Raw genomic sequence first — 14,341 nt, forward strand, 5'->3', positions numbered from 1 at the left:
AGATAGCTTAGAAGAACTTGATATTGCGACAGAAATGTTTGACTCTCTCTTTTCCATCACCTTAGACACAGTTGCTCCTTTGTGCTTAAAGAAGATTAAAGGAAACAGTCCAACACCGTGGTACAACGAGCACACTCAGGCCCTTAAGAGAGCAGCCAGAAAAATGGAGCGCAACTGGAAGAAAACAAAACTAGAGTTTTTTCGCATTTCATGGAAAGAGAGCACGATTGCGTACAGAGAGGCCTTAAAGCTGCTAGATCTGCTTATTTTTCAACCCTATTAGAAGAAAATAAACCCCAGACGTTTCCAAGCAGCACAGCAGTAATGACTTTATGAACTTCTTTACTAACAAGATTGATAATATCAGGGAGAAAATTATAACCCTGCAGCCATCTACTACAGTATCGCATCAAGCAGTGTATTGTAGTTTCCTTGAGGAAAAATTTGATTCATTCATTGCTATAGGAGAGGAAGAATTTTCTAAACTTGTTAAATCATCTAAATCGACAAACATGTATGTTAGACCCTATACTGACTAAGCTACTGAAAGAGATGCTTCCAGATGTCAGAGATCCTCTTCTTAATATCATTAATTCATCTTTGTCATTAGGGTACGTACCAAAAACTTTTAAGCTGGCTATGATTAAACCGCTTGTTAAAAAAACGCAACTTGATCCTACAGAATTAGTCAATTACAGGCCGATCTCGAATCTACCTTTTCTGTCAAAGATACTACAAAAGGCAGAATCCTCACAACTATGTTCCTTTTTAGAAAGAAATGATATCTGCAAGGATTTTCAGTCAGGATTTAGACCGTACCATAGTTCTGAGACAGGTCTCATTAGAGTCACAAACGATTTGCTCTTATCATCCGATCGTGGTTGTATCTCGCTATTAGTGTTACTCGATCTAAGTGCAACATTTGATACTATTGAGCTGCGAACTACCCACCGCGGATACGCCAGACATTGTCCCATTGGTGCTGTTGGAGTGGAGTTTGGATGTGTGGCTAGCGCTTTCCAACACGCCACACTGGCTCATCAGAACAATCCGGTTCGGCTACGCGACCCAGTTTGTCAGGTGTCCGCTGTTGGAAACTTCTTTTTATTCCTTCATCGAAGCAAAACCAGGAGATGTTGGGATATCGTTCAAGCAGAAGTTATTCTTTATTGAGGACTTCGCTGAGCGTGGCTGCAGTCATCCAACAAACTCTAAAGTAACATAACTTTACATGGTGTCTTATAGGCATTTTAGGAGGAGGGACTTTTGAAGGTTGAGACAAATTCAAACAAAGCATGTAAATGAGTATACAGGTTTAGGTAACACACCCTAGAGACTGAGGGTCTGGCCAATCCTAATTCAATAAGCATAACAGTCTATTGCATTGCTAATCCAATCATCCTAACGATTCAACGTCTGGAGCTGGGACTTTGGCTCCAAGAGCCATTTGGATTAGACTATCAGACAGGCTCATAACTTTAATGTTGAATAGCGAGTAAAGGAGTGGACTAAGAACACAACCCTGGGGAGTGCCAGTGTTGAGGATGGTGGTGGAGGAGGTAATATTTCCAAGTCTGACATGCTGGGGTCTGTCAGTGAGAAAGTTCTTGATCCACTTACAGAGGTGAGAGTCCAGGCCAAGCAACAGCAGTTTGTTGACTAGCTTGCTGGAGTTGATGGTGTTAAAAGCTGAACTAAAGTCAACAAAAAGCATCCTGACATATGTGTTGGGGTTCTCCAGGTGAGTGAGGGCAGTGTGAAGTGCAAGTGAGATGGCATCATCGGTGCATCTGTTGGCTCTGTAGGCAAATTGGTGTTGGTCCAGATTAGCTGGAATGAAGGCCTTGATGCTGTTCAGTACCAATTTCTCAAAACATTTCATTATGACTGGTGTTAATGCTATTGGTCTATAGTCGTTCAGGCATGCAACAGTTGTCTGTTTTGGAACAGGTATGATGGTAGCAGTCTTTAGGCAGGTAGGAACTATAGCCTCCTCCAATGACCTGTTAAATATGTCAGTCCAAACAGCTGCAAGCTGGTGAGCACATACCTTTAGTGCACATCCTGGGACCCCATCTGGTCCAGGTGCTTTTCTGATGTTAATGTTCTGCAAGGCCCGCTTGACCTGGTGCTGATCTAGTACGATTGGTTGCTCATCCACATGAGTACTGACGATGGTCTGTCCTGCACTGGCTCCATCCTCAAAGCGAGCGAAGAAGAGATTCAGCTGGTCCGGAAGAGAAGGGTCAGCAGAAGAGGGTGGGCCATAGTTTGCTGTATTGTTTGTTATTGTCCTAAATTCCCTGCCACATGCTGCAATGATTATTTTCTTTAAAATGCTGTTCAATTTTTCTTAGCAGAAGTGATCCCCCTTCTAAGGTCAACTCTGGATTTCCTGTAGGCCTCCTGGTCCCCAGGTCGCAAGGCAGCATCCCTGGCTTTCAGAAGAGTATATACATTTCTGTTAAACCAGGGCTTCTGGTTAGGGATCAGTTTGACATGTTTAGTCTGGGTGGTGTTTTCAATACAGAACTTAATGTATGACAGTACTGTGGTGGTGTATTTCTCAATGTCTGTGTGATGGCCGAACCTGTGGCCACACATTGATAAGGGTAACAGACACGCATTCATTTACGATACATACATTCATTCACATACTGATAGTTATTTTCTTCCTCTTTATCATTCATTTATATTTGAGTTTAGTATAGTATAGGATTTAAGGTTCATGTATAATAAAATCACTACACAGATTTGGTTTGACAAATTTGCAAAGCTTTATTTATACATGTTAGTACTTCGTTCGTTGGTTTGGAGTGCACACTTACTGGCTTGCGTTGTACTATGTCTGTTTCCTTATCCTTGTTTCTATTTGAGTTTAAGTTACCGTGGCATGGAGGTTGGATGAGTGGTGTTCGCTGCAGGTGTGCGTCTTTCCGCCATCGCGGTCTGGACTGACAAAAGGCTGAGGCGCGTGCGGCAGTAAATATTTATGGTCTGAGCGTTCCGCTTGGCGATACCAACTGGATGCTATGTCATGGGGGGGTGAAGAATATGAAATTATATTTTTGATTGGTTCCAATTTACTTCTATTATTAACATTTGTTGTTTTGTATTCTTATATTGGTTTGTTTGTTATTCTATTTACTTTGATTGGTTAACTTGTAACTAATTCGTTGATTTATAAATTGTTGATTGTATGCTTCCCCTGTCTTGTTTAAGTGAGCTCACCGTCTGTGATAAATACCTGTTTGTTGCCTCATTTGGGGGGTAATTTTGTTCTGTTCAGTTCTCCTTAGTTTTTGTTATATTGAGTTAAAACTTGTTTTATTTACTTTAGTTTATTTAAGTCTAGTTAGATGTTTTGCTAGAACAAGTTGATTTATTTTGTATCCCTTAATTGGGACCTTTTCTTATTTTTGGGTAAATAAACCCCGTTTTTTGTTGGAAATCCTGTGTCCTTGTGCCTTACTACTTGGCTGTATCTGACATATGGTGGCAGCGGTGGGATAAGCCAGTAGAGGACACAGGTTTCCCCCCCTCTCTCCTCTCGAGGAAAAAAAAAAAAAGGAAAAAATTTTTTTTTGAGGAGTTATGAGTCGACCGCCGAAGAAAGGAGCTTCTAAGCTTGCTCCAACGGAGCGAGAAGAAAGAGATGAGGAGAGGATTATAGACGAAGAGGTGTTTGATGGGGAAAAGGAGGTGGCAAGTAGAGAACCATCAGTGGGTGATTTGACTGGCCTGTTTCGAGCCCATATGGCGAAAATGGATGCCCGGGAGGCAGCAAGGAAGCAGGAGTATGGAGAACAGGAGCGACGATTCAGAGCTCTCCAACATCAATTCAGCTTATTACAGACTGAGGTTCAGGCTCGTACCTCCTTTACTCCTGAGCCACGCCCGACTGATTTAGATTATCTTGACGGCCAGGGTGGAGATGCAGATCCTGGGACCCGACGCTCTCCTCACCAGTTTACCTCCCACACAAGGGATGCTGACCCTACTGTTGATTATTCGGGACCAACGTGGCCTCGGGAACCTCGACTGGAAAAGTTGGCTGACTCTGATGATATAGAGCATTTTTTAATAACTTTTGAGCGAATTGCCACCGCTTGCCGCTGGCCCAAGGCCGATTGGACTTTTCATTTGATTCCGTTATTGACTGGCAAAGCAAGGGCTGCATATGTTAATATGGATTTGGATGATTGTATCGAGTATGAGAAGGTCAAGGCAGCCATCCTCAGTAAATACGATATCAGTGCAGAGACCTATAGACAGAGGTTTCGCTCCTTAGATGTCTATCCATCCGAGAGTCCAAAAGAACTGTACATAAGGCTGAAGGAACTCTATGGCAAGTGGATTAGACCCCGGGAGAAAACCATCGAAGAGATCAAGACGGTGACCGTAAACGGTAAAGAACTGAAGGCCCTAGTGGATACCGGGAGTGACCAGACCCTGGTGAACAGGAAATTTGTGGCTCCATCTTTAATTAGGGCCTATAATAAATTACCCATTTGCTGCGTACATGGGGAGGAAAGAATGGTGCCCACTGCAGACCTATATATTGGGATTGAAGGTCAAATCTACCTGTTAGAAGTAGGGGTAGCAGATAATCTTCCGTATCCCGTAGTTCTTGGTCGTGATTTACCAGTACTCCTAGATCTGGTCAAGCCCTCGCAGCAGTGCAACATAGTGATAACAAGGGCCATGGCAAAGCAGCCGGAAGGAGCGATACAGACTCTTTCGACATTGCCCTTTTATGACGTAGATTTAGCGATGGGCATCCCAAAATCAAGGAAATCCAGACGTCAAAAGAGACGAGCAAAGCTTGAGTATAATGCCTCCCAATTGCCCGTAGAGAGCACATGCAATCTAACCCCACATGTCCAGCTGCCTACTAACATAATTGCATTACAGCAAAAAGATGTTAGTCTTGTTGTTTGCCTACAGAAAGCAAACCAGGAGACCACAGGGGAGGGACCCACTAATGACAAGGGTGAGCATTTTGTATTTGAACAGGGCATACTCTACCGCCAGATCGGACTGGTAAAACAGCTGGTGGTTCCACAGGATACTCGAGAGGTTGTCCTTCACCTGAGCCATTCCATTCCCTGGGCTGGCCACCTAGGGAAAAAGAAAACCACTGCACGTATCAAAAGACACTTTTACTGGCCCGGCTTGGAAGCGGATGTTGCCCAGTACTGTAAAAGTTGCCCTGATTGTCAAAAAGTATCCATCAAACGTCCATCGAGAGTGCCCCTCCAGCCCCTCCCTGTAATCAGTACACCATTCGAACGGCTGGGCATGGATGTCGTTGGCCCTGTGGAAAAGAGCTGTGCAGGGAACCGGTTTCTACTGGTGATCACCGATTATGCTACGAGGTACCCAGAGGTATTTCCTTTAAAGTCTGTCAAAGCCAAGTATGTTGCAACTTGTCTAGTCCAGTTCTTTTCCAGAGTCGGGCTGCCAGCTGAAATTCTCACTGACCAAGGGACCAATTTCATGTCCAATCTCCTGAAACAGGTCTACCAGTTGCTGGGTATTAAGAGTCTGCGTACAACACCATACCATCCTCAAACTGATGGGCTCACAGAACGATTTAATCAGACATTGAAACAAATGCTGCGGAAATTTGTTGGTGAGACTGGCCGGGACTGGGACCAATGGCTCCCGTATCTTCTTTTTGCTTATAGAGAAGTACCCCAGGCTTCTACCGGGTTTTCTCCGTTTGAGCTCTTATACGGCCATGAAGTTCGGGGACCTCTGACACTACTTAAAGAAGTCTGGGAAGGAGAACATGGTAAGAGTGAGCCTATTAACATTGTGTCTTATGTCTTGCAAATGAGGGAACGTCTGGAGAAAATGAGGACTTTGGCTCAAACCCACCTGATGGAGGCCCAGAAGCACCAAAAAACATGGTACGACCAATCGGCACGGGCAAGAGGCTTTGTGGTTGGAGAAAAAGTACTGGTGATGCTGCCGAGTCAGGAGAGTAAACTGTTGGCCAAGTGGCAGGGCCCCTTCGAGATCAAGAACCAGCTAGGTCCCACCACGTATGAAGTGGGCATTCCAGGGGAAATTCGTGCTAGCCGAATACTTCATGTAAATCTGTTGAAGAAGTGGGTATCCCGACCTGAGCAGAGAGCACAAGTGATGATGATTCGTCATGTGAAGGAGGAGGAGGAATGGGAAGACCAGTACTTGCCTCGACCAGTAGCTGGAAATATTAATCTGGAGCATCTGCCTGAAGATCAGCAATCCCAGGTGAGAGCTCTATGTACCCCTGAAACCTTCTCAGAATATCCCGGTTTGACATCTTTGATACAACATGATGTGATATTAAAACCTGATGCAGCTGTTAGACGTATGAGTTACAGAATACCTGAGAAACTCCAAGAGGACTTGAAGGAGGAAGTGAACTTGATGTTGAGACTGGGAATTATTGAACCCTCTAAAAGCGAGTGGTGTCATCCGGTGGTCCTAGTACCGAAAAAGGATGGGAGTATCCGGTTTTGTATTGACTTCCGGTATTTGAATTCTGTATCACAGTTTGACTCATATCCTACTCCCCGTATAGACGCCTTAATTGATCGACTGGGCAAAGCCAAATACCTGACGACCATCGATTTGTCCAAAGGGTATTGGCAGATACCACTGACACCACAGGCCCGTCCTTTAACAGCATTTAGGACACCATGGGGGCTATTCCATTTCCGGGTTTTACCCTTTGGCCTGCATGGGGCACCGGCTACCTTTCAGAGACTTATTGATCAGGTGTTACATGGGCTAACCTTTGCTGCAGCTTATTTGGATGACATAGTTATCTACAGTACTACCTGGGAGGAGCATGTTCGACACCTTCAAGAGGTTCTACAGCGTCTTCAAGAAGCAGGCCTCACAGTGAACCCTGCCAAGTGTGCTGTAGCCAGGACGGAAACCGAATACCTGGGCTTTGTCATTGGCAACGGGGTAGTGCGACCACAAGTCAGAAAGGTCCAGGCGTTAGAGGAAGCTCCCATTCCACAGACACGTAAGGAACTCAGGTCCTTTCTGGGAATGGCGGGATTTTATAATCGTTTTATCCCTCACTTCTCTAGCAGGGCTGCCCTGTTGACAGATATGGTGGGGGTCCGATGTCCCAATCAATGCAAGTGGTCAGAAGAAAGGATGACGGCCTTTCGAGATATTCAATCGGCTTTAAGAGAAAATGCTGTGCTGTACAGTCCAGACTTTGATCAAGAATTTATTGTGCAGACGGATGCCTCTGAGAGGGGCATAGGGGCTGTGCTGTTACAGGGACCACCTGGTGAGCGACGGCCTGTGGCTTTTATAAGCCGCAAACTCTTTCCAAGGGAAGTTCGCTATTCGACCATAGAGAAGGAATGTTTGGTAGTTAAATGGGCCCTAGACTCCTTGAGATATTACCTACTGGGAAGGGAGTTCAAGTTGGAAACGGACCATAAAGCTCTCCAGTGGTTGGAAAGGATGAAAGACACAAATGGGAGGATCACACGGTGGTATCTGGCTATGCAGCCTTTCCGGTTCACTGTCCAGCATGTTCCTGGCAAGTCTAATGTGACCGCTGACTACTTCTCTCGTTGTCACCACGAGATGTCTGAAGGGAGGGGGTGTGTGATGGCCGAACCTGTGGCCACACATTGATAAGGGTAACAGACACGCATTCATTTACGATACATACATTCATTCACATACTGATAGTTATTTTCTTCCTCTTTATCATTCATTTATATTTGAGTTTAGTATAGTATAGGATTTAAGGTTCATGTATAATAAAATCACTACACAGATTTGGTTTGACAAATTTGCAAATTTTTCTTAGCAGAAGTGATCCCCCTTCTAAGGTCAACTCTGGATTTCCTGTAGGCCTCCTGGTCCCCAGGTCGCAAGGCAGCATCCCTGGCTTTCAGAAGAGTATATACATTTCTGTTAAACCAGGGCTTCTGGTTAGGGATCAGTTTGACATGTTTAGTCTGGGTGGTGTTTTCAATACAGAACTTAATGTATGACAGTACTGTGGTGGTGTATTTCTCAATGTCTGTGTGATGGCCGAACCTGTGGCCACACATTGATAAGGGTAACAGACACGCATTCATTTACGATACATACATTCATTCACATACTGATAGTTATTTTCTTCCTCTTTATCATTCATTTATATTTGAGTTTAGTATAGTATAGGATTTAAGGTTCATGTATAATAAAATCACTACACAGATTTGGTTTGACAAATTTGCAAAGCTTTATTTATACATGTTAGTACTTCGTTCGTTGGTTTGGAGTGCACACTTACTGGCTTGCGTTGTACTATGTCTGTTTCCTTATCCTTGTTTCTATTTGAGTTTAAGTTACCGTGGCATGGAGGTTGGATGAGTGGTGTTGGCTGCAGGTGTGCGTCTTTCCGCCATCGCGGTCTGGACTGACAAAAGGCTGAGGCGCGTGCGGCAGTAAATATTTATGGTCTGAGCGTTCCGCTTGGCGATACCAACTGGATGCTATGTCATGGGGGGGGTGAAGAATATGAAATTATATTTTTGATTGGTTCCAATTTACTTCTATTATTAACATTTGTTGTTTTGTATTCTTATATTGGTTTGTTTGTTATTCTATTTACTTTGATTGGTTAACTTGTAACTAATTCGTTGATTTATAAATTGTTGATTGTATGCTTCCCCTGTCTTGTTTAAGTGAGCTCACCGTCTGTGATAAATACCTGTTTGTTGCCTCATTTGGGGGGTAATTTTGTTCTGTTCAGTTCTCCTTAGTTTTTGTTATATTGAGTTAAAACTTGTTTTATTTACTTTAGTTTATTTAAGTCTAGTTAGATGTTTTGCTAGAACAAGTTGATTTATTTTGTATCCCTTAATTGGGACCTTTTCTTATTTTTGGGTAAATAAACCCCGTTTTTTGTTGGAAATCCTGTGTCCTTGTGCCTTACTACTTGGCTGTATCTGACAGTCTGCATGGTCAAAGAGCTCCCACATAGTATCTTCAAAGCAGTCCTGTAGTGCAGATTCTGTTTCCTCAGTCCAGATCTGCACAGTCTTGATTTGGCATTTAGTTCTGTTAGCAACAGATCTGTATGTTGGTCTCAGGAAAAGAGCCAGATGATCAGATTGACTGAGGTGGGGGGCTGGCAGTGCTCTGTAGGCTCCCTTTATATTCGTATACACCTGATCCAGTGTTTTTCCCTTCCTCGTTTCAATCTTAATGTTTTTGTGAAACAAATTTTAATGATTAAAGTCTCCCGCCACAATGAAAAGACTGTCAGGTAGCTTGTTTTGTTGTGCACTGATAGCCTCGTACAGTTTTTTCATGGCTAACTTAGCGTTAGCACGTGGGTGGACATACACAGCAGCCAGAAACACAGCAGTGAACTCCCGGGGTAAATAGAACGGTCTGCATTTTAGCAGCAGGAATTCCATGTCTGCACAGCAATGTCTCTCCATGACAGTAACATCCTTACACCAGTTGTTATTTATAAACACGCATACTCCTCCCCCTCTCGTCTTACCAGACTGTTGTGTGCGGTCTGATCTGTAAACACCGCGGCCTGCTAGCTCCACAGCTGTATCCGGGATGTTCTCATGTAGCCATGTCTCTGATATTATTGTGACACAACCGTCCCAGCGGTGATTCGTAGTCCGGAGTCTCATCTCGTCCATCTTGTTGACGAGAGAGCGGGCATTAGCAAGAAAAATGCTGGGCACGGCAGGTTTGTGTGGAGCTAGGCGAAGCCTGTCCCGGCTCCCAGCCCTCTTCCCCCGCTTCTGCTTCCACGTCCTCCTCAGTCGGTGTCTCTTTCCGGAGACTCGGATTAGTTCCCTACGCTTCGTTGGCCGAATAATCTCCACCGGAAATGTTCCAAAGTTGCCAGGTACATATACTGAGCTGCCGTTTCTTATCATCAAAAGTGTAGATCGAGTGTACTTCACCATAAAGCTGCTAAGCAAAGGAGAGTGCCAAGCCGCTGCGTGCGCCCGCGCCGCCATTCAATGATCTGCAGCTTTGCCATCACAGGAATAAATTACATTTTGAAATATATTAAAACTATTTTTACTGTATTTTTTTTAAATCAAATATATGCAGCCTTGGTGAGAATAAGGGACATCTTTTAAAAACTATAAAAAAACTTACCAACTCCAAACTTTTGAATGGTAGTACTAATATAACTCCAACATGAAGAGAGCCGAGCTGCTGGTCTCCTTTTTGACAGTTATGACTCACAAATGCTCTTGAACAGCTAATAAATATAACAGCCAGTGGCCTGAACAACAGAGGTCCTTTTGTTTTATTCCAACTAAGCTGATTATCAAGCTGCGATTGGCCTCAAGTATGTGTTAATCAGTGATGGGAATAACGGCGTTATAAATAAACGGCGTTACTAACGGCGTTATTTTTGTCAGTAACGAGTAATCAAACTAATTACTGTTTCCTCCGTTACAACGCCGTTGCCGTTACTGTCAATAAAAATGCGGCGTTACTATAATTGAGCTCACTGAAGCGGTTTTCATCCGAGTAGGCTCTCTCTGTGTGTGTGTTTATGAGGCGCCGGACTGGACAAAAGCGAGGCGAATGCCGCGAGCCAGCGCGCTCGACAGTGCGCGAGAGAGACCGAGTGTGTCCGAGAACGCGCTCGACAGTGCGCGAGAGAGACCGAGTGTGTCCGAGGTCGAGCGCGAGAGAGACCGAGTGTGTCCGAGAACGCGCTCGACAGTGCGCGACAAAGACCGAATGTGTCCGAGCAACGAGCATAAATACTTTATTTATAAATAAATTACACATTTCAGCATTAGAATAATCTCTGTAGCATATTGGTATCATATGCAATGTTTTAATTAGTTTATATAGCCTAACATAAACTCCAAAATAACCTGCAGGGAACGTTCAAACATAGCTATTTGTTGACCGGTTGTTGTGCGGCAAACACGACTAGAATTTGGCTAACCTCTGTTGATGACGTTCTCTGTAGGTTATAAAAATAAAGCCCCAAAAGATTATATTTTATTATTATTATTTATGTTGGTACATTGTTCAGTATTATATTGAGAGCACTTTTTGTTAAACTTAATATTGTGAGGAAGAACATACTTCAAGTAGGCAATACAGTCTACCAGTTGTAAAGGTGTGTGAGTTTTATCATTTTAAGGATATGCACTAGTGAATGTGTAGTGTAGGCTATATTTTCTATTACTATTTATTTATTTTTGGTACATTTCTTAAGAAGCATGTTCTATTTAGTGTCCATTTAATTCATACATTTAACATTTCATATTAGGGGTATCCAAGAAATTTCTTATATTTAAACTTTTTTTATGTAATGCAATAGTTACTTTCCCTGGTAATTAGTTACTTTTGTAATGATGTAATTCAGTTACTAACGCAGTTACTTTTTGTGAGAAGTAACTAGTAACTATAACTAATTACTTTTTTAAAGTAACTTACCCAACACTGGTGTTAATCCATATTTGTACTATGTGATCTGCTTAGTAAATATTGAGACAAATTTGTGTTTGTTTTAGTTATTCAGTAACTGCATAATAAAAACAATGATCAACAATTTATATCAATCATACCCAATGTATATCTCATAAGCCATAAAGTGTTATTTTTATGGCTTTTAGCAGCCAATCAGACTCAGAGTGACAAAGCTAAATTGGTGACACTGCTCAAGTAGTGAACTGTGCTAAAGTAACCTGCTGAAGGAACGCAGAGAGAATTTAGAAGGAATGAGAGGAGGCTCTATCATTCATTTGCATCAGCTCTACATGAATAGAGGTGGAGCAGTGCATGCAGCCCAGCACTATAAAACCATCAGAGTAGTGGCTTTATGGACCATCAGAGCGTTGACTTCATTGCTTCTATAACTGGCTTCATATATGCCTGGAACACAACTAACTAAGGTAGATCTTCTCTCTCTCTCTCTCTCTCTAAATTAGTATGATGGTATCTATAGAATTATGAAATAATAAATACATTAATAATATTTAATTCTTTTTTGAAGGCTGGCCTACATCTCTGCAGAACTTCTACTTCACATTGTTCCAGTGCTCAAAACACAAAGGTGAGATGTTTCCTGTTTTTGTCTTTTGTAAAGGAAAATCCGGTCATGCTCGAGCCAGAATGTAAACAAACCCCTGCAAGAATATGAATCTTAATCCTTTTTTTTTTTTTCATCAGCATCATTATTATAACAATGAAATCCGTTGATATTTACAGGAGCTGCAACCACTCATGGCAAATCCAGCCCATGAAACTACAGAGGAGAAGAAACAGCAGCCGCAGGGACCCGAGACGCCAATTTCACATCAGAAGTTTAAAGCAAAGCTCACCCAATGGCTCTCTTACATTACTGGAGATATGGCTGCATTTAGTGAATGGATGAAAGGTACAAGAGTAAGCTAGTTTAGATCTCAATAAGGAGCCAAATTTAGAAAGAAGGAAAAACAACAACATTAATTCTGCTAGTGAATGGTTAGTAGGAGATTGTTTGCACAAAAGTATTTTAGAAAATTATCAATGATCGTATTCAACCAGGGAAAAGCCACACCCAACTGAAAAACAATGCACAATTACTAAGCAAGAGACAAACAAACATTTTTCATTTTTTGCCCATGTTTTCAATTTGACCTTTAATACCTAACTACAAATATGCATATTACACAGATATGGATATTAAGTTACAAAGTTTTACTAGAAAAGTCATTATTGTATTACTTAAGGACAATTTAAGGATTAGGACAATGTAAACACAGTTTTGTATTCCATCTTCTATGCAAACCTCTATGGCGATTTTCTTTATACCCACTTGTACTCTCACATGTTTACGCTGTGCAGGGCAATTTATCTTGCTCCAGATTGTGGACTGGGTGCTGCGTGGAGCAGCTCAGGTGATGTTTGTGAATAACCCTCTCAGTGGACTGATTATCTTTGCTGGACTGATCCTTCAGAACAGATGGTGGGCACTCAATGGTTTTGTTGGCACCCTGTTTGCTACAATTTCTGCACTCATCCTCTGTCAGAACAGGTATTTAGGCGATGACTTATAGTGCATTTACATTTTGATGCTCTAAATGTTTGAGCGTGGTTTCAGAATTATAATCAATATTTTATATCTCCCTCAGAGGAGCTATCGCAGCCGGCCTGTATGGATATAACGGCATCTTGGTTGGTCTTCTGATGGCGGTTTTCTCAAATGCAGGAGATTGGTACTGGTGGCTGCTTTTTCCCAATATCTTCATGTCAATGGCATGGTGAGTTCATCTCTTTGTTCTTCAGTTCATTTACGGCTAATTTAGACTTGTATCAAAAAAGGAAATAACTAAAGGCTGGAATACACTACACAACTATTGCACACTTGATTTGCAGTCAGATCCAGTCTGCAGAAATTTGGTCAGCAAAAATCATGATGGGTACAGATTTTTTTTAGCTTCTGATTATGAATACATCCAGTCGGTGGATCTCCTTGCAAGAATTTTGTTGTGTCAAGAATAAGTCTGGTAGTCTGTGATCCTCAGTCATTTAGTGTGCAGACAACAGTGGTTTCTGCAGTGGTACCGCAACAGACTTCTACCTGACAATCAAAGTGGCATTATGTCACAAACGTGCGGACACGTGGGACGACCGGGAGTGCTTAGGGTGCCATTTGGGACAGGGCCTAAAATGCAAGGAATTTAGATCCTTCAAAGGCAGATAACTGCGACACATGCAAATGGAATTTTCCATCAGTCGAAGTGTGTCATATGATTGAGGTACTGAAGTTCTCTCACATGGTAACAGAATGTTCAAAAATGTAAACATTTTCTAAACAGGGTTATGTTAGAACAAAATCTTAGTTGACTTGTCTGATTGTATTTATATAAATATTAGTTCATTAGTTCAAACATAAATATTCATGACATTTTACACAGGGGATCATATATTTTTGTTTATATTTTTTTGCTAGTCTAGACCAGTGGTTCTCAGCCAATTTTGGGTAACACTTTACAATAAGGTTCATTAGTTAACATTAGTTAACTACCTTAGTTAACATGAACTAAGAATGAACAACACTTCTACAGCATTTTTAAATCTTAGTTAATATTAATTTCAATTTACTAATACATTATTAAAATCAAAGGTTGTATTTGTTAACATTAGTTAATGAACTGTGCACTAACATGAGCAAACAATGAACAGCTGTATTTTTATTAACTAATGTTAACAAAGATTAACTAATACTGTAACAAATGTGTTGATCATTGTTAGTTTGTGTTAGTTAATACATTAACTAATGTTAACTAATGAACCGTATTGTAAGGTACCCAATTGTGCTTTTTATTTTAGA

The 14,341-nt window shown here is 41.9% G+C and overlaps 1 protein-coding gene across 3 annotated transcripts in view; it reads left to right on the forward strand.

Moving 5' to 3' along the window:
* slc14a2 (solute carrier family 14 member 2) overlaps positions 1-14,341 on the forward strand; it is a 34,318-nt gene that overhangs the window by 17,195 nt on the left and 2,782 nt on the right. For 2 of the 3 annotated variants that reach the window (XM_084113913.1, XM_084113915.1), the window contains 4 exons: positions 12,020-12,079; positions 12,235-12,403; positions 12,853-13,042; positions 13,140-13,268. In XM_084113913.1, coding sequence (XP_083970039.1) covers positions 12,020-12,079; positions 12,235-12,403; positions 12,853-13,042; positions 13,140-13,268 — 548 coding nt within the window. Of the gene's footprint in view, positions 1-11,783; positions 11,919-12,019; positions 12,080-12,234; positions 12,404-12,852; positions 13,043-13,139; positions 13,269-14,341 lie in introns of those variants that run through there. The other variant, XM_084113914.1, reaches the window with a different exon arrangement.

Source organism: Abramis brama, assembly GCF_963993115.1.
Source record: "Abramis brama genome assembly, chromosome: 5".
NCBI classification, from domain to species: Eukaryota; Metazoa; Chordata; class Actinopteri; order Cypriniformes; family Leuciscidae; genus Abramis; species Abramis brama.